The sequence below is a fragment of the Panthera tigris genome, chromosome B1, assembly GCF_018350195.1.
Source record: "Panthera tigris isolate Pti1 chromosome B1, P.tigris_Pti1_mat1.1, whole genome shotgun sequence".
Classification (NCBI taxonomy): domain Eukaryota; kingdom Metazoa; phylum Chordata; class Mammalia; order Carnivora; family Felidae; genus Panthera; species Panthera tigris.
Window position 1 is genome coordinate 186,230,386 of NC_056663.1, and position 24,453 is coordinate 186,254,838.

The 24,453-nt window shown below is 44.4% G+C and overlaps 1 protein-coding gene across 1 annotated transcript in view; it reads left to right on the forward strand.

The window, feature by feature from the left end:
* Nucleotides 1-1,808: 1,808 nt before the first annotated feature.
* Nucleotides 1,809-24,453, forward strand: part of ADGRA3 (adhesion G protein-coupled receptor A3) — a 133,308-nt gene continuing 110,663 nt past the window's right edge. The window contains exon 1 of the mRNA XM_042984852.1: nucleotides 1,809-2,053. Within this exon, the coding sequence (XP_042840786.1) occupies nucleotides 1,809-2,053 (245 nt within the window). The remainder of the gene's footprint in view (nucleotides 2,054-24,453) is intronic.

The following is a 24,453-nucleotide window of genomic DNA, read 5'->3' on the forward strand; positions in this document are numbered from 1 at the left end:
TTATATCATTTATTTCCAATGCCAAAGTTCTAGTCATAGATTTCTGGGAATTGGTCCCTGGGATCAACTCTGCAGGGGCCCCAGACCCAGACAAGAAAAGCCCCGGGGTTCTGCATTTTAGAGGCCACCATTTTAGCTCACCTCCCCAAAGGGAAAAATTCCCCAAGACCAACGGATGTGTTCCCCAAGAGCCTGTGTCCCCTTCCTGATTGTAGACCTTGTCCAAGGTACCCAGAATCCTTGAATTCACTTATCAAAAATTCCCAAGGCTACTTCCAGGTGCTCAGCAGGCCTCTCTCCAGAATTGTCCTCCCAAGGGAAGACCAAACAACTGATGTGCGCACTGCTACGCCAAGGGGTGGCTGTTTGAGGGTGTGGACAGAGCTTGGTTGAATGGGCTCTGGTATCCATACACGTGCAGAAAGCCCCCTTGTTTATGAATGGAGCTGGCACAGGAAGCAAAGGGTGTGGAAATGCGTGGGCCAAGGGCTGGGGGTCTGGCTCTTTCCTCCCAGCCATGTTTCAGGGTGGAACTAAAGGCCTCTGAGATCTCTGTACACACACCTGGCCTTGTGGGTTGTTATTAAGGTATGTTTCTCAAGGTAAGAGAATAGATTATATTTAGTTAGCTTGACATATTTCTTGTAAATATTTAAACATAGAGTATTTAAACATAGAGTATGTTAGCCCTTGCAAATATTAGGGTGGGGTTGGCAGCCCCACATCGTAGAGTGATGGATTCAGCCGGGGTTTCTTGACTAGTTTGGTCACTATTGGTCTAACTGGTTACATCTAACTGGTTGCTGTCAGTGGAAAATTTCTTTCAAAAGGCTTTTGGTCAGGCGGGACCCCGATGCATCCTTTCCAGGGTTCACAGCTGGAGTTGCTGAAGGCCAGAAACAGCTTCTGAGAGTCCCCGGACCAGGAGGGGAACCTGTTTCTTGCTCTGGGGCATTTGGGACAAATGAGGCTACCGTGTGCCAAGAGAAGGCATGAAATCCCTTGGTGGGGGGGCGGGGATGAGGTGGGAACGTATACTCGGTTTGGGGGCCCTTGCCCTTTCCTTTCTTTCTCGGAGGAAATACAGCCCTGCTCGTCTCCCTCGCTCCACGTTCCCGGCAGGGGCTCCTCGGGCGGAATGGGCGGCCTCCAGGGGCGCACAGGGCGGCTTTGTCTGCAGGGCGGCCGAGGGAATCCAGCGAGAGAGTGGCTACCGTGCTTGGAGTTTGGACGAGAACTTTCTTCCGCCCTCTCCACGAGTTACCGGACTCTCGCGGGGCGTTCACAACTGCTGCCCGGAGGCCGAGGCCGGGGGCCGGGCGTGCACCGGGTCGGGGGTCGGGTCCCGGACCAGGGCGGGCAGCGTAGATCCCGGAGCACGCTCTTCCTAACCCGAGCCGAAAGCGGCGGGAGGCGCGAGGAGGAGGAGGAGGGAAGGAGGGGGAGGAGGACGGGAGGAGGGGAAGGGGCGGTGGCGGCGGCCGCGGGCGGGGAGGAGCCGCCGCAGGCAGTGGCCGGGGGAGGCGGCGGCGGCAGCGAGGGAGGAGGAGGAGGAGGAGGAGGCGGCGCTCCGGCCGGGCCAGAGAGCAGCGCTGGGACCCGCGCGGCCGTGACCCCGCGGTTCCCCGGACGCCGAGCGCGGCCGCAGCGGACAAAGGAGCATGTTGGCGCCGAGGAGGGCCCGTCCTCCGGCCGCCATGAGGCTCCGGGCGCCGCCGGGCCCGCGCCGCGCCCCCGCCCGCCCGGGCGCCGGGCCGGCCCGCTAGGCCAGCCCGTCGCCGCTCGGCCCGCAGGCCCCGGCGCGCAGCATGGAGCCGCCCGGGCGCCGGCGGGGCCGCGCGCCGCCGCCGCCGCTGCTGCTGCCGTTCGCGCTGCTCGCGCTGCTGGGAGGCGGCGGCTGCGCCGCGGCGCTGCCCCCCGGCTGCAAGCACGACGGGCGGCCCCGAGGGGCCGGCAGGGCGGCGGGCGCCGCCGAGGGCAAGGTGGTGTGCAGCAGCCTGGAGCTCGCGCAGGTCTTACCCCCCGACACGCTGCCCAACCGCACGGTCACCCTGTGAGTAGCCCTCGCCTCGGGTCCCTTCCCTGGGGCGCTTTCTCGTCGGGCCGCCTCTCTCTGCGCATCTTTGGAGAGGGGTGCTGCCGGCACCCACGCGCCTTTGTGTGAATGAAGCTGCAGGCAGGGATGGCGCTGGGGGGGTTGGCTTGGCAGGGGCGCGTTTCGGGGAAGGCAAGTGAATCCGCCCCGGAGCCGCTTTCCAGTTCCGCTAGTTTGCAAAGTAAAAGTTTTCGGGTTCCCTGGCGCGCCCCGCGCTGTCCCGGCGCAGCGCTTCTGTGGCTGCGCGGTGCCACGTGAGGATGCAAGTAAACACGCAGTCGGCGAAGTTGTAGATGGCCCATCCTTTGCTTGGGCTTCCAGAAAACACGGTGCTCCGTAGAAGCGCCGGTCCTTCAGCTTTTCTGCACATTAATTTACACTTCCATGCGGTTTGCATGAATGTTTGCAGAATACCAAAACAACACTGGGACTTGGAACGCCTGTGTGTACAATCCCCTACCCCCCAGACTGTTTCCTTGCCTTTCGCTCCCTTAGTTTTATCACACAGTAAAAGAACACCTTTTAAAATGGAGTTGTTATTAAGGGCGTGAAATACATTTGAGACGAACCGTGCACCTTCCAGCCCGGATTTCATGTGTTTGCGCGTTCATACTTAAAAAACCCGAGAATTTTGGAATTGAAAACTGGGTTTGTTGAGCCTCCCATGTCGAGGCACTTGATATTTGAGTTGAGTTTCCGACCTGGAAGGAAGAGTTTTTGGTCTCAGGACTCCATTTGTGCTCAGATTCACGGTCCAGTTTTGCAGGCGTGGTTCTGCCCATGCTAGCTGGACAGTTGAAATCTTGACTTGATTTTCTGAACGATGAATTGGCTTGCAAAAGTTCAAGTATTTCTAAGGGATATTTTGTCGAACTGAAACGTGAGCCTCTCTGTCCCGTGTTCCTCTCCGTTCTTTTGGTTTGTTTCCTAAAAAAGAATCAAGGCTACCACTGTAAAAACACGAAGGCAGGGGGAACAGCATGATTTATGAAAAGCTTGAAGTACGATTTTTAATTTAACCCAAATTAAGCAGGAGGCGAGGGGTAAGAGAAGTATAAACCTCATTACTAAGACCTTTGTTCTTCCATTTCCATTTGTTTGAATTAGGAAAGGCTTAACACAGGGAAAAAGTGTTTTTGTCTATGGAGGCATGAAAATGGATAAAATAGTTTTCTTTGACTCGTTTACTGACCATTTGGTAGTGGCAGCAGCTGTATTTATTTATTTCTTACCCAGATTCTTTGAAGTGGAAATTTTGGGATGGGACCTTTAATTACAGTCTTGAGTCAAGCAGTGAAAACCCCATGTTGGAGATATCCCTTTATAACTTTGCGGAAATTAGTCATCATACATTTGGGTTCTGAATCGGTGGTGCTCCAGCTGATTCAAGTTTAGGTCGAGTTTTTCAGAATGTCAACAGTTTCAGCTGTATTAAGTCAGCTATTTGTAAGTTGTTTTCGTTTTGCAGAAAAAAAAAAGATGGTGTCATAGAAAATCACTTTTCAGCACATTATCAGTTAAGCTGTTTCAAAGAATTCTTAGTGCCTTTTAAATGTCATAATTTTTTAAAACGTTTATTTAGTTTTGAGAGAGAGCATGAGCCTTAGTGGGGGAGGGGCAGAGAGAGAGGGGGACAGAGGATCCAAAGCGGGCTCCCGTGCGTGCAGGAAAGAGCCCGATGGATGGATGTGGGGCTCCAACTCGCAAACTGTGAGATCATGGCCTGAGCTGAAGTCGGACGATTAACCAACTGAGCCACCCAGGCGCCCCTACGATGTACTATTAATCCAATATTTTTTGCACCTGAAACCTCTTTAGATGAAAATAATAGAATGTAGTGAATGGGGAGAAATTATAATTCACTTAAGAATCAGCTAATGTTCTGGATTACGTTGGTTCAAGTTATATCGGACCAGTTCCCTTATTTTGCTAGGGAGTACATTGGAGAGTCCTGCAGGGATAAGTGACTTGCCCAAGTTCCATAGTGATTGAGCATCAGGGTCAATGTCCCAGATTCCTGATGTGCAGTTCAGATGCTTTCTTAACTGTCTCCCCCCCCCCCCCCCAAGGCTTTCATCATCTTATTAGTTCAACAGTTGTGTGTGTGTGTGTGTGTGTGTGTGTGTGTGTGTGTGTGTTGTTGTTGTTGTTGTTTTTGAGTGTTTCCTAGGTAGTGGCAGCATGTTGAGGTTTAGACTAGGTGTTAATTTCCTCCGGGTGTGGCAAATTACCACACATTGGGGGGCATAAAACCAACAAATTTCTTTTCTTACAATTCTGGGAGCTGGAAGTTGCAAGTCAAGGAGTCAGTAGAGCTTTGTCTTCTCCAGAAGGGTCTTCTGACATTTCTTGGATTGTGCCACCCCAGTGCCAATCTCTGCCCCTGTCTTCATGTCGCTTCTTTCCGGGGTGTCTCTGTGTTTCACATACTGCCCCTTCTCTTGTAAGAACACCAGTCATTGAATTTAGGGTCCACCCTACGTCCAGGATGATCTCATCCAAGGATATGTAACTTAATTACATTGCAAAGACCCTATTTTCAAATAAGATCACTTTCAGGGGTACCAGGGGTTTAGAGCTTTGGACCTCTTTTGAGGGCATACTATTGAACTCACTACAGAATATAAATAAAGCATGGTCTTTCTTTAGGAACACACAGGCAGTAGGAGAGAAATATTCATGAATTCAGAACAGTATGGTAAATTCTCTAATCCTGGAGTGTACATGTAGCAAAAGGAACCCAGAGGAGGGCAACCAAAGCCCCCTTGGGACATAGTTGGTGGGATCCAGGATCTGAGGATCCTGAGCCAATTCGAGAAGGATGAGGTGGATACCTGTGAATGAAAAAGGTGATGAGATGAGGGGGAAGAAATGCGGAGTTGGTCTGTGGTAGACTCCCTACTTCCCACCCCATGCCCATGGGCTTGGAGGGTGCAGTGTTGGCTTGCTATGCGGTGCAGTTTATATTGCTGGATGTCAAGGGCAAGTGTCTACTCCCTGGAGTGGTCCAAGGGGAGCCCGCAAGCGCCTGGTCAAGGACAGACAGGCTTTCTGGTTCTGGTTTGAGTTTTAATTCCTTAGGTGTGGCCAACCATTTTCAGCTGCTGCAAGGAAATTTGATGGGGCTTGCAAGGATAGCAAGGATAGGATAGAATTTTTTTTCTTTTTTTAAATAATGAAAAGTAAGGTAATTTCTGCCTTGGGGAATGAACTAGGCTTCACCATAGCCAAGAGCTCAGGCCCTTCAGCTATCTTCATGAACAACATCTATTTTCATAGCCTTCGTTATGGAGAGGTCCAGCAGAAACCCTCCGCGTGACCACACTTCTTTCATGTGTCATGTAGTCTTTTGTATTAATGGAGTAAATTGCATTTATTATTTACAGCGAGATTGAATTAAAATTTGACTTTTAAGGTTTTTGTTGGAAATATATATTACTATTTTTTTAAAAATGTTTGTTTAGTTTTGAGAGGGTGCAAGTGGGGGAGGGACGGAGAGAGGAGGACAGAAGATAGATCTGAAGCTGGCTCTGCATTGACAGGCTGGCAGCTGCAAGCCCGATGTGGGGCTCCAACTCACTAACCTGGAGATCATGACCTGAACTAAAAGTTGGATGCTCAACCAACTGAGCCACCCAGGTGCCCTGAAATATAAGTTATTAACTTTATTCCTGTCTTATTTGATATTTTAAGTTTTAAAAATAATGAGGACTTCAGTTATAGAAAGTTTTACAAATTTACCTTGCTTTTCAGATTTTTTTTTTCCCATAATGTTACATGGAAATTCTAGGTAATTTTTTTTTTTTTTTTTTAATTTATGATTTGTCATGAATCGTACCTTAGGGACAATGTCTAGATGTTTCTCAGACTTTTTAAAACAATCAGATAATGTAGGAGGTTTGGTTTTTACTCTACAAAATGTTTGTTTTTGCTATCAAAGACCTGATTACAGACATCAACCAGTGTGCCCAGCTCAGTGTCAGGGAGACAAAAAGGAATGCTGTATTGTTTTGAAACCTAAACCTGGTTGGAAGAAAGGATTTGCACAAAAGCAGCATTTAGGGAACAATTGCAGACTGTCTGTAATTAAGTAATAAATCCTGTACTGCCAACTGTTTAAATGCTTTAGGAAGTCTGAAAAGATTGGAGATCAGTTGGGGCTGTGGACGCCCTGGGAGATTTTCTGTTTTCCTGGAGAAGTTTGGACTTGAGCAAGGCCTGAGGGAAGGGAAAGATTGGATTTTGTGCGTACATCGGGGAGTTACTGACAGGGGTGGGGACGGAGTGGTTCTACTGAAGCAGGGAGGTGGTTTTCAGAACCACTGGTCTGTACCAGGTATGTAATACCCAGGTGTGGTGGAGGTCAAGTTAGAGTAGGGGAGCGTGTGCAGGTGGGGAGGAGGAGGTGGGGGTGTGGCCCAGGCAGAAGCTCCCTGGAGCAGTGGCGGAGCCTGGTGAAGTGGGGGACTCAGAGCGGGGAGCATGCGGTCGTAGAAGCCAAGGCACGTTCAGGTTTGAAGGAAGGAACGGGTGCCCATGTTGAGAGATGCTGGGGAATCAGGACCAGGAAGGCCAACGAGCTGAGCACTGGATTGGCCTGCTTGGCGCTTTGGTGCCCTCTGGGGGTCAGAGGCCATGAGGGGAGGTTGGGGTGGCTTCGAGGGAGAAGGGGGTGAGTGAGGATGGTGGTGGTAGCATCTAGACGAGGAAGAATTTCGGTGCAAAGGAAGGTTTCTTAGGAGCAAAGGACCATGAGAGCACATCGGAGTAAGCTGGACAGTAACTTGGGTGTGGGGCACACGGTGGATGGAAGATGAGATGAGCTAAGTGTAGGCACAGGGTTTTCCTGGCAACAGGCACTGTTCGTTCTCGAAGAAGGCGGTGGTGAGGCAGGAGGGCTTTGGGAGTGCAGGTGGGTTGAAGTGGGGGTTCTTTTATGTTCCCATAGACGTGGAGGCAGGGTGAGGGAGGAAGGAGAAACAGGAGGCTGGCCTTTGGAAGCTGGGAGAGCTCGCTCGCTCGCTGGGGATTGTAGAAAAGTTAGCAGAGTGGAGTTGTGTCCATTTCTGCCTTGTGATCAAATTCGAAGGCACATAGATGACCACAGTTCTTTCTCCAGTCGCATTCAGCCCAGAGGTGTAAATAGTTGGGATTGGCTTGGCTGCTTCTTGCCAGGGCAGTGCCATAGAGCGAGAGAGGCATAGGCTGTGGCCTGAAGTTCTGTGTGTCAAGGGTTAGGTTTTTATCTTTGAATTCGAGGCCATCCAAACCTTTTGTAGCCTTATTTCCCAATACTTGGCACCAATTATATTTTCTTCACATGCATATCAGTTGAGGCACTGTTAATACTGTAGGCACTCAGCTGGGTGCTAGGGGTGTTCAGGGATAACGTAAGACGTGATTCTTTCGTCTAAGGATCAGTGCTATGTGCGAAGTCTCTGCGTAACCCAAGTGTGCCTCTCATTGTCCCCTGACTTGGTTTCCTGTGCATCAAGGGTAAGTCTGTCGCTCTTGCCTGGAAATCCTATTCTGGTAAATTCTGGGTCCTTCACAATCCAGCTCAGCTGCTGTGAGCTTTTTTGTCACCCTTCTGGCTTTGGATCCGTCCCTTCTCTGAAGCCAGGTAGTGCTTAACTAACTGTGCTCCCATGTCCCTCTGTGACACTTTATATGACACTTGCTCTCGTAAAGCACGTACCCTTGAAGGGAAGGACTGGGAAACCTGTCTTAATACCGTGCCTGGACTGTGGGGTGCGAATTGTTCTTAATGGGCATGAATCATACTGGCAAAAATAATACTGTATATGTGGTACGACAAAAGGACAGTGGAGGGATGGAAGAGGGATGCGAATTCAGATTTTCACCCTATTATGGCAAATGAGAACACTTATTTATTTATTTTTAGGTTTTTTTTTTAATGTTTTATTTATTTTTGAGGGACAGAGCGTGAGTGGGGGAGGGGCAGAGAGAGAGGGAGACACAGAATCTGAAACAGGCTCCAGGCTCCCAGCTGTCAGCACAGAGCCCAACGCTGGGCCCGAACCCACGAACTGTGAGATCATGGCCTGAACCAAAGTCAGACGCTTAACCAACGCAGCCACCCAGGGGCCCTGAGAACACTTGTTTACTTAGGTCCGCGTTTCATGGCCGTAGGATCCCCAGTTCAAGAAGGGTACGTGAAATTTGTTTAGTTACATTTGACAGAAGTGATCTTATGTGTCTGGTGAGTACACACACAAGGCGGCGTGGTGGCAGGTTGCTCATAAATAGTGCAGAATTTGGGGCAGACTTAGGCGTTTGGTCCATGAACGCAAACCTTAAGTTTTTTTCCAACAGGATGGGAAGCTTTTACATGATCCAGACTCTGAATCTTGTTGCTTCTTGCCTGCTTGGAGCGCTCCAGCATCAGGAGTGTGTGAGAGAGGTTGGTGGGTTTGGCAACAAACCAGAAATTAAAATACCAGGAACAAAAGAGCACAGGAATGTTTGGAGATCCTTGTCCCAGTTCATCCACTTTTCCCAGGAGCCTGTAAAGATGGCTTTAAAAAACAGACAAAAACAAAAACAAAAACAAAACACACCAAAAAACAAAACAAAACAAACACCCCCCCCCCCCAAAAAAAAAACCCAGAAGTAAAAGCTCTCGGAAAGTCAGAAAATGACAGTGTGAAGTTTTAGTGTATGTAATCAGTGATTTATTACTATTATTCTTTGCTATTTAGCTGCCTGTCTGAAAGCCATTGTTTTCTGTATTGGCTGCATTCCTGTGGAGGGGTCTTCAATCCAGAAGACACAGCTAATTTATTGTTGGGTGAACATTTTCCTTGTAAATAGGCAAAAATTAGGATACAGAGCTCTTTTACATTTTAGTAGCTTGTTAAGTCAGTTTTTGCAAAGGTAAGGAAGCTATAGATGCAGGCTTGCTCAATGAGTTTTTAATTGTTGCCAGACTAAATTTATTTTAAAACTTAATGTAATTTTCATGCTTTGTGGTTTAGCTTGCATTAATGTTCCTGTGCAATTTTAGTCTGAGGAGAGAGTTTTAGAGAAAGTAAGCATCTTTTCCCAAAGTTTTTTTTTTTTTTTTTTTTCTTTTCATGACTAAACTTCTCAGAAATTTCTGGTAGGGGAATATCCTGCGTGTTGGCGTGGGGTGAACAGAGAGGGAGTGGGCATCTCACAGAAGGCCACTTTTCAGTACCATGCTGAGTACATGGCAGTTCACCCAGGGAAGCATTTCTTGTCCTCAATTCCCTCCTGCTCAGGGTCTGAAGGGAACAAAAGGAAAGTTTAGGGATTGGTGTAAGAAGTCTGCAGAACAACCCCTCCCCCCAGTGCTCTGGTCTTCCCTTTTCCTTTCTGTAAGTTGCAAGCCCAGGCTTAAATCTGTGCATTTCCCCATACAGTGGGGTCTGTCCAAAGACCCAAATCTACTTTTGATGTTTACTGTTCTGTACTGGCATTCTTTTTTTTTTTTTTTAAGTTGATTCTAGTATCCAACTTTAATAAATTTACCACATATTCTTTCTTTTTTTTCAACATGTTTGTTTATTTTGAGAGAGAGAGAGCGCAAGTGGGGAGAGGGACAGAGAGGGGGAGAGAATCTTAAGCAGGCTCCATGCTGAGCACGGAGCCTAATGTGGGGCTCAATCCCACAACCCTGGGATCATGACCTGAGCCGTAATCAAGAGTTGGATGCTTAATTGACTAGCCACCCAGGTGCCTCTTGACCACATTTTCTTATGGCAGTGAATATTTGGGTTTCATTATTCATTTCGTTGGTTTAAAAATACAAAGAAAAGTATGTAAATTGTATATAGGAAGAAATTATGTTCCCTAGTGAACTGTAATCTTACAAATCTTTAATAAAAGGGAAGGTTAAAAAAAAGTTCCTTGAGATCAAAACTGGGAAAGAAAAGGAAAAACAGTCTTTCAGATGACATGATCTTGTTTTGAAGAGACCTAAAATGGGATTTGATATTTGCTGAAGTAATGTATTTTTTTTTAATTGATGTATAGTTTCTATACAATGTTATCAGTTTCAGGTGTACAACATAGTGATTAGACAATTCTATACATTATGCAGTGTTCCCTACAGTCACCATCTGTCACCATTCAAACTTATTACAAATATTATTGATTATATTCCCTATGCTGTACTTTTTACCCATGTAACATTTTATACCCGGAAGTATGTACTTCTGAATCCTTCTCACCTGTTCTGCCCCTCCTTCCTTTGGCAACCACTAGTTCTCTGTATTTATGAGTTTGTTTCTGTGTTTTGTTCATTTCTTTCTTTAGATACCACATAGAAGTGAAATCATATAGTATTTGTCTTTCTCTGTCTTATGTCACTTAGCATAATACCCTCTAGATCCATCCATGTTGTTGCAAATGGCAAAATGTTACTCTTTCTATGGCTGGGTAATACTTTATGGTTTATACCACATCTTCTGCTTTTTTTTTTTTTTTTTTAAGTTTATTTATTTTTGAGACAGAGAGAGACAGAGCATGAACGGGGGAGGGTCAGAGAGAGAGGGAGACACAGAATCGGAAGCAGGCTCCAGGCTCTGAGCCATCAGCCCAGAGCCCGACGCGGGGCTCGAACTCATGGACCGCGAGATCGTGACCTGAGCTGAAGTCGGACGCTTAACCGACTGAGCCACCCAGGCACCCCAACCACATCTTCTTTATCCATTCATTTGTTGATAGACGCTTAAGTTGTTTCCATGTCTTGGCTATTGTAAATAATGCTACAGTAAATATAGGGGTACATATATCTTTTTTAATTAGTGTTTTTGTTTTCTTTGGGTCGATAACCAGCAGTGGAATTACTGGATCATATGGAATTTCTGGTTTTAATTTTTTGAGGAGCCTCCTAGTGTTTTCCATAGCGGCTGCACCAGTTTACATTCCTACCAATAGTGGAAAAGGATTCTCTTTTCTCCCCTTCCTTGCCAGCACTTGCTGTTTCTTGTCTTTTGATACTAGCCATTCTGACAGGTGTGAGGTGACATCTCATCGTGGTTTTGACTTCATTTCTCTGAGGACTAGTGATGTGGAGCATCTTCTTGTGTGTTGGTCTATTCAGGTTCTCTGTCCATTTTTAATCAAATTATTAGGTTTTTTTTTTTGTTTTTGGTATTGAGTTGTGTGAGTTCTTTATACATTTTGGATATTAACCCCTTATTGGATATATAATTTGCAAATATTCCTCTCATTCATTAGGTTACCTTTTCACTTTGTAGATGGTCTCTTTTGTTGTACAAAAGCTTTTTAATTTGATGTAGTCCCAATGGTTTATTTTTGCTTTTATTTCCCTTGCCTGAAGAGACATATCCAGAAAGACATTACTAAGGCCATTGTCCAAGAGATTACAGCCCATGGTTTCTTTCAGGAATTTTATGCTTTCAGGTCTTACATTTAGATCTTTAATCCATTTTGAGTTAATTTTGCATTTGGTGTAAGAAAGTGGCCCAGTTTAATTCTTTCACATGTATCTGTCCAGTTTCCTCAACATTTATTGAAAAGTCTTCTCCCCATTGTATATTTTTGCCCCCTTTGTTGTAGATTAATTGAACATATAAACATGGGTTTATTTCTGAGTTCTCTTTTCTGTTCCATTGATCTATGTGTATTTTTGTGCTAGTATCCTACTGTTTTTATTACCATAGCTTTGTAGTATACTTTTTCTAAAAAACATTCTAGTTTAATTAAAATACAGTATTATATTAGTTTCAGGTGTTCAGTATAGTGAATCAACAATTCTGCACATTACTAAGGGCTCATCATGGTAAGTGTAGTTTTAAAATTGTTTTAAAATCGTTCTCAATCTGGTATGTGATGCCTACATCTTTGTCCTTTTTTTTCTCAAGATGCTTTGGTTATCTGGGGTATTTTATGGTTTTGTACAAATTTTACAATTATTCTAGTTGTGTGAAAAATACTATTGATATATATATATATATATATAATATATGTATATATTATATATATATATATATATTTTTTTTACGTCTGTTTATTTTGAGAGAGACAGAGACAGCATGAGTGGGGAAGGGGCAGGGAGAGAGGGAGAGCGAGAATCCCAAACAGGTTCCATGCTGCCGGCACAGAGCCTGATGCAGTGCTGGAATTCATGAAGCCATGAGATCAGGACCTGAGCTGAAACCAAGAGTCAGATGCTTAACTGACTGAACCACCCTGGTGCCCCCTGTTGGTATTTTGATAGGGATTGCTTTGAAACTGTAGATTGCTTTGGACTGTATGAACATCTAACAATATTAATTCTTCCAATCTGTGAATGTGGAATTATCTTCCCATTTGTGTCCTCTTCATCAATGTCTTACAGTTTTTGGATTACAGAAGTTTTATCCCCTTGGTTAAATTTATTCTTTGGAATTCTTTTTGCTGCAGTTGTAAAAAGGATTTCTTTATTTCTCTTCTCTGTTACTTCATTATTAGTGTATAGAAATATAACAGATACCTGTATGATAATTTTGTATTCTGCAACTTTACTGAATTTATTAGTTCCAATTTACTATTGGTAAAGTCTTTGGGACTTTTTCTATATAATATGTCATCTGCAAATAATGACAGGTTTATTTTTTCCCTACCAATTTGGATGCCTTTTATTTCTTATCTGATTTCTGTGGCTAAGACTTCCAGCGTTATGTTGAATAAAATTGTAAGAGTCACCTCGGTGTCTTGTTCCTGATTTTAGAGGCAAAGCTTTCTGTTCATCATTGTGGGTTTGTCATTATATTAATATTTATTAATATGTAGCTGTATTATATATATACACACACACACACACACGTATAAATAAAATAGGGCTGTGGGCCTCTATTATATTGAGGCATGTTCCCTGTAAACCCACTTTGTTAAGAGTTTTTATCATGAATGGATATTGTACTTTGTCAAATGCTTTTTCTGCATCTACTGAGATGTTTTGATTTTTATCATTCATTTTGTTAATGTGTATCATGTTGATCTTGTGGCTATTGAACCATCCTTGCATTCCTGGAATATATCCCGCCGGATTGTGGTGAATGATCCTTTTAATGTATTGTTGAATTTAGTTTGCTGGTATTTTGTTGATTTTTGCACATATGTTCATCAAGGATTTTGGCCTGTACTTTACTTTTCTTTTTTTCTTTTTTGTAATGTCTTTCTTTGGTTTTGGTACCAGGATAATGCTGAACTTGAAGAATGCATTTGGAAGCTTTCCTTACTCTTCTAATTTTAGGAGTAGTGTGGGAAGGATAGTTGTTAACTCTTTAAATATTTGATAGCATTTACCTGTGAAGCTGTTTGATTCTGAATGTTTATTGGGAGTTTTTTAATTATATATTCAATTTTGTTACTAGTACTCTGTTTAGATTTTTTGTATTTTTCTGACTCCGTGTTAGAAGATTGTATGTTTCTAGGAATTTATCCATTTCTCCTAGGTTGTCCAGTTTGGCATTTAATGTTTTTGCAGTAATCTTTTACAGTTCTTTATATTTCTATGATGTCAGTTGTTACTTCACTTTGATATCTGATTTTATTATATATGTCCTGTTTTTTCTTGACGAGTCTTGCTAAAGGTTTATCAGTTTTATCTTTTCACAGAACTAGGACTTTGGTTTCATTGATCTTTTCTATTGTTTCTTTTGGAATCCTTTATTTCTGGTCTGGTCTTTATTACTTCCTTTCTTCTAACTTTGGGCTTATTTTTTTTCCCTCTCTAGTTCCTTTAGGTGCAAGTTTGGATTTATTTGAGATTTTTTTCCTGTTTCTTGAGGTGGACCTGTATCCCTGTAAGCTCTCCTATTAGACTGCTTTTGCTATGTCCCAAAGATTTTGGTGGATCATTGTGTTGCCGCCTTCATTTGTCTCCAGCTCTTCTTGGATTTCGTCTTTGATTTCTTTGACACATTGGTTGTTTAGTAGCATATGGTTTAGTTCTAGTGGCATTTCTGATGATTCCCATCCTGTTTTTAAAAATGGCTTGCTTTTGCATTCATTCAACAAAGTTATTCACTGCCTACTCTGTTTGTTGTAGACTTAGGTGGGTTTCTGTGACTTTTTATCTCTGGGCATGACTTTTTCTTTGGTCATCAGACCAGTTTTATCCTAGTCCTGTATGCTCATATCCCTTTCTGGAACTCCATTTCTTGCCCTTAAGCTGTCCAGTATCTCTCCTACCAGACTTGACCACTGGCTCTTTGTGATGTGATTTAACCTGCATCTCCCTCCATTGCTGTGCTCTGCTAAGAGAGCTAGAGGTGGCAGGGGTGGAAGGCGGGAGTGGGGGCTAACAGGTGGATTTGTAGAAATTCTTATGGGCATTTCTAAGGGAAATTTGTAAGACTGGCTTAGGAAAACCTTGTGAGAGGGGCTCATAGACCTTTTTGTTCAGTGACCACCATTGTTTTCCCTCAAGTCCACCTGCCGGGCACAAAACCTTTCCAAACCTAGTGTGTCTCAGATCTCTTGTGGTACATAATCACTTCCATTATTTATAGCAATTCTTTCCAAGAACTTTCATGCCATGACCTGTATAGGTAGTGATGATGTTTGTGTGAATGAGGCCCCAGGCTCTGCATCCCAGCCCCAGGGGTTGAGGGGAGCGGTTCTCTCAGCTTTCCTATAATCTGGTCGGTGGATTTTTTTGTTGAGGCTTTTCAACCTTGCATTGAGTCACCTGGGAGCATTACAAGTTCAGATGCCTGGGCCACAGACCTCCGCTCTGATTTAATTGTTCCAGAATGAGGCCTAGATGTTGGTATTTTTCACACCTCTGCAGGCAAGTCTGATGTCACCTGGGTTGAGAACTTGTTGTCTAGTAGCCTGGCGACCTGAGGGTTAACCATCTTGACCAGCTGTCACCCACTGCCACAAAAGTAGAGAAAAGAATAGAGGGACACATTGGGGACAGCTGCCTCACGTGGGAGGGAGGGAGTGTTTTAAGTGGAGCAAAGGTGGATGAAAATGAGGAGACATTTAGGTAGCTGAGAGCTTTAGGGGGCCTTATGCACAGGAGACAAGACAAGTGACCATTTGTAAGGTAGGGAGTGATGTGCTGCAGGTGGATTTAATGTCAGGTCGTGGGGTTAAGGACAGTTAGGTTGTAGCAGTGTGTTGTGGCACCAAGTGAGCTGAAAGGGCCTAACAGCAGTGAGCGTTTGTCCAAACCAGTATTTAAGGGCCTGGTACTCTGGTGGAGCCCCCTGCCTGAGTGTACCTTAAACCCATTACTTTAGATTTAAAGTAGAGATTTAAATCTGGTCGTAATGCATTATTAACATAAAATGATGGAGGAATGAGGAGAGGCCTAGTTTCCCAGGTATATACCTGCTCTGGGAATTTTGGTGGGTGGGAGGTCTTACTAGTTAAAAAAAAAAAAAGTCTTATTTTACTTTGCGTTGTGATTATTAGTGAAGTTTAATATAATCTGACATGTTGGGGTGCCAGGGTGGCTTAGTCAGTTAAGTATCCGACTTGGGCTCAGATCATGATCACGAGCCCCATGTCAGGTTCTGTGCTGACAGTTCGGAGCCTGGAGCCTGCTTCGGGTTCTGTGTCTCTTGCTCTCTCTCTCTCTCTCTCAAAAATAAACATTAAAAAAATTTATAAATCTGATGTGTTTACAAAACTCATTTGTGTTCGACCACCTTCTCTGTACACTTTTTTTTTCTAATACCATTTTCCCCACTTGATACTCTTGAGATTTTTAGAGACCTTCTAATCATCTGATAACATTATAAGTTAAAAAAAATTTTTTTTAAGTTTATTTTGAGGGGGAGAGAGAACATGTGTTTGCACGTGGGGGAGGGGCAACGAGGAGAGACAGAATCCCCGGCAGGCTCTGTGCCATCAGTGATCAGCGCACGGCCCGTTGCGGGACTCCATCTCACAAACCGTGTGATAGATCATGACCTGAGCCGAAATCAAGAATTGGACGCTTAACCGACTGAGCCACCCAGGCTCCCCTCATCTGATAACATTTTAAAAATTATTTTCTTGCTGATTGGGTGGGACAATGGAGGCTGGACGATGGGCATCCTTGTCATATTCTTGACTTTATAAGTGATCGGCATGTTGGGCAGACCAGGACAAGAGATTTTCTGTATCCTAGGCTGTGACCCTGAACGGGCTCTTATAGGAGGCACTTGCTAGTTACTTTTAGCTCTTTATCAATTCAGATGACTGACCTTCCTGTTCTTAGTTTAAATAACATATATACATCTTTTGACCCCCCCCCTTTCTCTGCCACCCCGATATTTTGCCTTAAGTTTAAATTACATAGTGTTTGAATTGGGCATATTTGAAATCTTTTTTTTTTTTTTTTTTTGGTTGGTTGTTCCAACCTGCCCCTGTGGGAGTGGGGCAGGTCTACAGAATTCTATATTCTATACAAAGAAAGCTGAATTATCCAGACCCTTAGAATCTTAGAGTTCTTGCTCAACCTTTTTAGATGACAGTGCCATGAGCATAAAGGAAATCTTTTGGCATAATTGCTAGCTCTACGTGAAAAAGCGCTGCTTCCTCCCTATTTAAGAATGGTCTTTGCAGTCAAGATGTCCCTGTAAAAGAGGAATAAGCCCGCCGCCTACCGAGGCTGGGGAGAAGTAGAGAATCCCTGGCGTAATCGAAGCTCCCCAAGCCCCCTGCCTCGCACTTCCCACATCCCTAGTACAGGGAATAATGCACAGGATGTGATTGCGAATTAAATTCACTCCCCATATGAGGACATTTCGGAATTATAATACCTCGTTCCGAATATGTGACCTGGGCTCATAGAAGGTCTAGAAGGTCTGTTCTTTTGAGGTCACAGACCCTTGTTTTGCTCCTTCCTTCAGTTGTAGCACCTGGAGTATGGACTTGTATTGCACATGCACTTCTGTGATGGCCTCTTAGTGTGGGCTGGACCAACAGGGCGTTGTAGATTGTGTTTGGGACGGCCCTTCAGTCTAAACCCTCCTTAAATTTAATCGAAGGGAACTTAGAGTGGCCTCAGAGGTGTAAGTGTGATAGAAATTCTTTAATGCAACTGTTAAAGTTTTTTTTTTTTAAGTCTGTTTGAATCTAAGTCTAATTAAATTGATTCATTTCCCATCAAGATAAGACTTAAAAGCATCCTTTGTTTTATTGTGCAATGCTTCCCAGCTTTTTTCTCACGAAGAGGCAAAGAGAAATTGACGAGTGTTGTATTCATCTCCAGGACCATGTTTAAGACAGATGTGCTTTCTATTAGATTAATCTTTTTTTTTTTTTAACCTGCCTTTTTTTTTCTTTTTAAACAAGACCAAGCATAAACTCTCCCTTAATGCCCAAGACTCGACTAGAATTCTAAAGTCATTACAGTACTGTGGGCCTGCAGTTCACCTTCACAATGCCAGGCTGCTCCTTCGTTCCTTGTGACTGGGTCCTGCCTCTCGTTTGCTTGCATTAAGGCAGGCGTCATACTGTGTGGAACTATTTATAATCCTCACTGTCTTACCAGATTGTGAACTCTTGATGGTGATACTTATCTCTGTGTCTTCAATGTCTCCCCCGTAAACGCTCAGTAAATCTTTGTATAAAGAACTCTCATTTCCCCCCACTGGTTTTTAAATTAAGTTTTAAAAATGTTTCTATTTTTGAGAGAGAGTGTGGGGGAGAGACAGAGGGGGGGATACAGAGGATCTGTCGTAAGTTCTGTGCTGACACCAGAGAGCCCAATATGGGGCTCGAACTCCTGAACAATGAGATCATGGTGGAAGTCAGAGGCTTAACTGACTGAGTCCCCCGGGCGCCCCTTCCCCAGTATTTTTTTTTTTTTTTCTTTCTTTAAGTAGGACTGGGAACAGAATGTTGCATCATCCTTAAGAGGGATGAATCTATCATGGATAAGCTTCAGGTTCTTGAAAGCAGAATGCCCAACCTACAAGATTAGGGCTTAGACTGCCACTCTTCATTTGCTAGTGAAAAACGTCTTCCCAGATTAGTTTGTCCGCCTCCCATCTTGATCCCACTCCCCACTACCTCTTGAGAAGCCCATCACTTACCTTTCCTGTGTTTTGAGTTTCTCTCCTACTTTGTGACGTTTCTCCTAGGCATACACCGCCGTGTCCTTTTCTCCTCTCCCCAAACACCCCCTTGTAGCACCATGTTGGAGGGGTCACTCTCTTCCTTCACAATATAGCTTCTTGAAAAGGGGCTTGAATCCATTGTCTTCATCTCCTTACTCTTCATTTCACTTTCAACCCATTACTGTCTCGTGTCTGTACGGAGCCCAGCCTGAGTCGTCTAGATGTAGACATTTTCCATTCACCACCACGTGTGTTGACTTCTGGTTCTTTGATGGCCACCACCTGTTATCAAGCTCCCCTAATGATTGAATCTTGGCAGTTCACACAGTTTGCACCATGAAGCTCTTAGGAAGAAATGGTTAGCTTGGCTGTGTGGTTTCTCTGTCAAGATAGACCATGGAGAGCCTTGTCCTAAATAATGCTTTTTGAAGTGCTGAGAATGGGTGTCATCTGATCCGAACCCATGAGAAATAGAGATTGTCCACTTGAGATTACTGCCATTTTAAAGCACCCTGGGTACCTGTGTGACCAGTTTTCAGGGTTCCTTACTTAAATAAAATTATTGGAGTTCCTGCAGGGGTAAAGTTGAAACACTTATGCATCAGCTCGGCTAGAAGTTAGCAACCACAGACCGGGACCCTGAGCATAAAAACTTTGTCAGGCTTTTCCTCGTTTAAGCTTTGTGACGTTCTCAGGTACTTGAGTTAACGTTTACATCTTTTCCCATTTGAGTGATTTTTTAAACCTTTTAAATTGTGGGTGTCCTGTCGGCACTGCGTGACCAAAGGTGAGGGGGGATTATGGAGGCCTTCTACGTGGTCCTGGTACGTTGAGTAGTACTGGATGGTGGCACCTTTCAAACGGAAGGTGTAGGGGTCATGCAGTCTGGGAGTACCAGGCTCCTGTTGTGCCTGGAAGATATACCTGGGAGGTGAACCTAATCTGGCCCAGTCAGGTTCCCTCTCTTTTAAACTTCTTTGTCTTGCTAATCTATGAAACTGAGCCTTAGTGGTTATATTTTATTCTGACCCTGAGGGATTAGTTTTAGTTTAGGTTAGGTTTGGTTATTTTTAGGGATGCATTTATTTTTCTGTTGGGAGGTGGTGGGATAGTAAAGTCAATCTAGAGATTCTGGTCGTCTTGTCTTTCAAGAGCATGGGAATTGGAAAACACTACCAAGCCTTCTGATGAAATTAATTTGATAGACCTGCTGCTTCCAGTTTGGATGTCGCCTAAAGATTTATGATTGAGTTACATGGTTACAAACTGTTTCTTTCTGTTGCTGGTTTAACTTTCTCCCAAAACCGGTTTTGTAATTACCAGGAGATACTGGAGAACAGGAGAACCTTAAGCTGTCTATAGAGCCTTTCAGCCTTCAGAACTACCTTTATATACAAGAACCTTTCACTGAGTTATGAGTTGTAATGACGGCCAGCATTCAGATGTTTCTCATGTACCGGGTACTGTGCGAAATGTTTCACATACCACAGCTCAATCATGAAAACCAGTTCATGAGGTTGCTGTGGTCCCGCCCCTCCCCAACATCTGACAGGTGTGCCAGCTGAAGTGTGGACAGGTAAATCGATCCTCTCAAGTTACAGGCTTTGTAGGTTTCTGGCGTCTGTGTCCTCTGGGCCTGTAATTCTCAGTATCATGTCCATAAAAGATAAAACAGACAATTTAGGTGCTCACTTAGGCAGTGGGATTGGGGTTAAATCTTTTTTTTTTTTAATTTTTGAAATTTACTTATTTTTAGAGAGCAGGGGAGGGGCAGAGAGGGAGGGAGAGAGAGAGAGAATCCCAAGCAGGCTGTGCACTGTCAGCGCAGAGCCCAATGTGGGACTTGATCTCACAAACTGAGAAAATCATGACCTGAGCCAAAATCAAGAGTCAGATGCTCAACCGACTAAGCCACCCAGGCGCCCTTGGGGGTTAAGTCTTTGTCGAACAAAAGATATGGGACTTCTTTACTTTGAACCATTTCTTTAGCAGTGGCTGGCTGATGAGATAACAAGGTAACTGAGAATTCTCACCTGGTGCATATTCTGTCCAAGGAACTAACTGTTGAAGGAAAGAATTTTAATGTCCTATTTTCCTATCATCGAGTGGTTTTGGGGGGTGACTAGGGCGGTGGCACTTAGGACGGCCGTGGAGTAGTATTGATGATTAAATAATCAGTCCTTTTCTTGTCTGCATTCTTGAGGTTGGAAATTGTACCCTGGAATGCTAATTGACCCTGTCTCAAGCCTGGCTGCCACTTTCAGATGAAAGGAGTGATAGCGAAGGGAAGTAGCTGCATTTGGGTAGGTTTCCACTTTTAGGGAGGGTCCACACCTACGTGTCACAGTTGTGCTGGGTAAGCAGGGCTCTGGCATTCTTATTCCCTATTTGATAAGGATGACCAGAAGGAGGGTACAGAAGAAATAGCAATGAGACCGGATGGCTGCGTGGGTGGCTTACGGTAGCTTTGATACCAAGCAGAATGGTGACCCGTAGCCAGTCCTCACTTTTCTGGCCCTCCCTTTCGTGAATAGTAAAATGGGGTTTTGAAGCAGATGATCTTCAAGGGCTCTTGAACTGGTAAAGTTGTATGATTTTATATATCCCACTAAAGCAGACCAAACCTGATAAAATCACGAGGTAGATTTAAAAATCTATGCACGTTGAAGGAAGCTCAAATTGTTTTATTAGGATTGATTCATTGCATTATAATAGGTGCAGCAGCTGTTTTCTTGGGGGAGGGGGTGTAGTATTGGGTCTGTTCAAGTCCTGAGTCTGGTCTGTGTGGTTCCTGAGCTCCTGGGCGTTTTCTTTTTCTTTTTTCTTTTTTTTTTTATGTTTATTCATTTTTGAGAGACAGAGCATGAGTGGGTAAGGGGCAGAGAGGGAGGAAGACACAGAATTCGAAGCAGGCTCCAGGCTCTGAGCTGTCAGCACAGAGCTCGACACGGGGCTCGGACTCACGAACTGCGAGATCGTGACCTGAGCCTAAGTCAGCCGCTCAACCGACTGAGCCACTCAGGCGCCCCACCTGGGCATTTTCGTACCACTCCTGGGGCTAGTTGCCCCTCACCGGCTGAGACCTGCCCTCTCCCTAGGCTACTGCCAGCCTTGGGACCGTGCACTCCCTTTCTGTTAATTGGATTTCTTTTTTGACTCTTAGTTCCCATCTTTAACATCTTGGTAGACTTTGTTAGCATCTGAACTCCGGTTGTCTCTTTGTGTAACCCTATTCCTTCCTCTGTTACAGGAATATAGATTTTTAACTTCCCAGCTCAATGAATCGGCCAGCTTGCTTGTCTGAATTTTTGAGTCTCAAAGGAATTGACAGGGTGTCCATAATGTTTGGAAACCTCATCTTACTTTCTTTTCTTTTCTCTTTTCTTCCTTCTTTCTTTCTTCCTTTCCTTTCCTTTCCTTTCCTTTCCTTTCCTTTCCTTTCCTTTCCTTTCGTTCTCTTTCTTTTGTATATTAGAGAGAGAGAAAGAGCCCGAGTGGGGGAGACACAGAATCCAAAGCAGGCTCCATGTTCTGAGCTGTCAGCACAGAGCCCGACGTGGGGCTTGAACCCACGAACCCCAAGATCATGACCTGAGCCGAAGTCAGATGCTTAGCTGACTGAGCCACCCAGGTGCCCCTAGACTTTCTTTTTAGCATAGTGAAGATACCCTTCATGACATCATACACACAGTCACATATTTTTTCCTTTTATCTCCAGACTTAGTGCATCTTTTAAAAAAAAATTTTTTAATGTTTATTTATTATGAGAGTGAGAGAGTGTGCGAACAGAAGCAGGGGAGGGACAGAGAGAAGGAGAGACAGAATCCCAAGCAGGCTCCTGCACTATCAGTGCAGAGCCCAGTGTGGGGCTCAAACTCATGAACTGCAAGATCATGACCTGAGCCGAGACCGAGAATCTGACGCTTAACTGACTGAGCCACCCAGGCGCCCCCAGACTTTATGCATCTTACAGATTGTGTGCCACACAGTTATTTTCTTGCTGGCATGCTCTCCTACCCTTTACGGCTTTGCCTGTGTTACCACATATTTTTTTAGTAAAATTTTTTTTTAATGTTTATTTTTGAGAGAGAGAGAGACAGAGTGCAAGCAGGGGAGGGGCAGAGAGAGAGGGAGATAGAGAACCCGAAGCAGACTCCAGGCTCTGAGCTGTCAGCACAGAGCCCGATGCGGGGCTGGAACCCACGAACTGCAAGATGGTGACCTGAGCTAAAGTCAGAGACGCTCGATTGACTGAGCCACCCAGGTGCTCCACCACATATTTAATACAGCTCTTTCAATGCCAGTGTTCTGGCTGATGCTGTTTCACGGCAGTCCCCACTGACTCTGAATACCTAACTTCTCTCTAAGTGGGTAGGCCAGCTTCTGGTCATGATCCCTCCACCAATTATAAAACTACATTTGGGGTCATAGTTGTCTATGATCTACTTCTGCACTGGAGCCAGTAATGACAGATTTCTTGAGTGTCTGCACTGGTGAATTGGGAATAGCCATCAGGAGTGTCGTGTAAGTGTATCAGGAAAGAGCTAGGACTCACTCAAGGGCTGCCGTGGGCCTGGGATGGGGACCACTAATGAGCTGCCCCGGGATGGAGAGGTGACGGCACACATGCCATTGTTTGCCAGTCACCCCGGAAGCCCAAGGCTCTTAATCATTTCTTTTTTTTTTTTTTAATAATCTTAGGATCATATGGCTTTTTGTGCATATCCATGTTCTTTACTGTTTGAGAGCGTTTTCAACAGCTACTTTAAGAGTGGCTTGGCATACATTTATAAAAGGTCTCAGGAGATTTCTTACTGGAAGAATTATTTAGATTCTATACTTAGTAGTAAGCTCTCTCCTTGTCAAAAATATTGATTTCACTCCTCAGTGATAGTTTCTAAAATGTACTTTCCAAATATCTTCTAATAGAGTGGCTCCTAGCATTTGGACCAGCAGTCTAAGGATCTTTGGGAGATTATACTGGAGGAGAATGCTGGTTCCCATATTTTAAGAACTACAAATTAGTGAAAACAGACATGATCTATTAGAAATATGGGGCAGTAATAACAGGCAATGTCTACAGAGTGTGCCAGATCCTGTCCTGTGTGATTTGAGTGTTGTATTAGTTAATTCATACAGTTCCCTGATGATATCATTATTCTGATCCCTCTTTTGTGTCTGAGGATGTGGGGCATGGAGGCTTATTGATTTCCCTGAGGTCACTAGCCAGTAAGTGATGGAACCGGGACATGAGCCCAGACAGCCTGACTCTAGAGCTCATGTTTGTAAGCAGTGTGTTGTAATGGTCAAGGGGCATTTCCAGACCTTCAAGGGAAGGAAACAGATTCTCAGTCGGAAATGCAAATTGGAATTTTGAGGTACCACTTTTCACTACTTAGATTCAAGTGTGACTTTGGTAGGAACTACTTCATAGCTGACGTGTAGACTGAAATCCCTCCTTCCCTCCACCCACGTCCGCTCACTCTGGCCTCGCTGCTCTTGGAGCTCAGGTGTTCTGCAGCCCAGTGCCACCTGAGCGGAGGACCCGCCCACCCTGTGCCTGGACTTCTGACCTGTGTGCCAACTTACCGGTGTTGATTTAAAGCACTCAGTTTGTAAAATTTGTTGTGCAGCAGTAGAAAACTAACAAAGAACTTTGAGGGGTTGTCTCTGTTTGCAAGGATTTTCCCCTTCCTGTCTGCCCTTTGAATTTCTACTCCCTTTAAAAAAAAAAATATTTATTTTGAGAGAGAGAGAGAGCTTGTGAGAGTGAGAGCAGGGGAGGGGCAGAGAGAGGAGGAAGAGAATCCCAAGCAGGCACTGCGCTGTCAGCATAGAGCCCGGTGTGGGACTCGAATTGTTGAACTGTGTGATCATGACTTGAGCTGAAACCAAGAGTCAGACACTTCACCGACTGAGCCGCCCAGTTTTTTGTTTTTTTGTTTTTTTGTTTTTTTTACACAAAGTTCAGAAACGCTTGATCATTCTGCATTTCAGCAACATTTAAACTGCATTGTGTTTGGATCAGTCATGCACCCTTTTCGTAGCACTTTACATTTAGACCACAAGGATTATTTCTACACATGAATCTAGCTGTGTATCCTTGGTGTCCCTCCTAGCACAGAGTAGGTGCTCAAATATATTCTCAAGTAATGTGTAGTAGGTCTGTCAGGAATTTTAACTTAAAAATCAAAGATTCAGAATTCTGAAAGGACCTCAGTATGGTCCCAGGAGAGAGCTCTCTATTTGATTAAAATGCCAAATAACTTGCTTTTATTGTATTCATAAATATTAAATGTC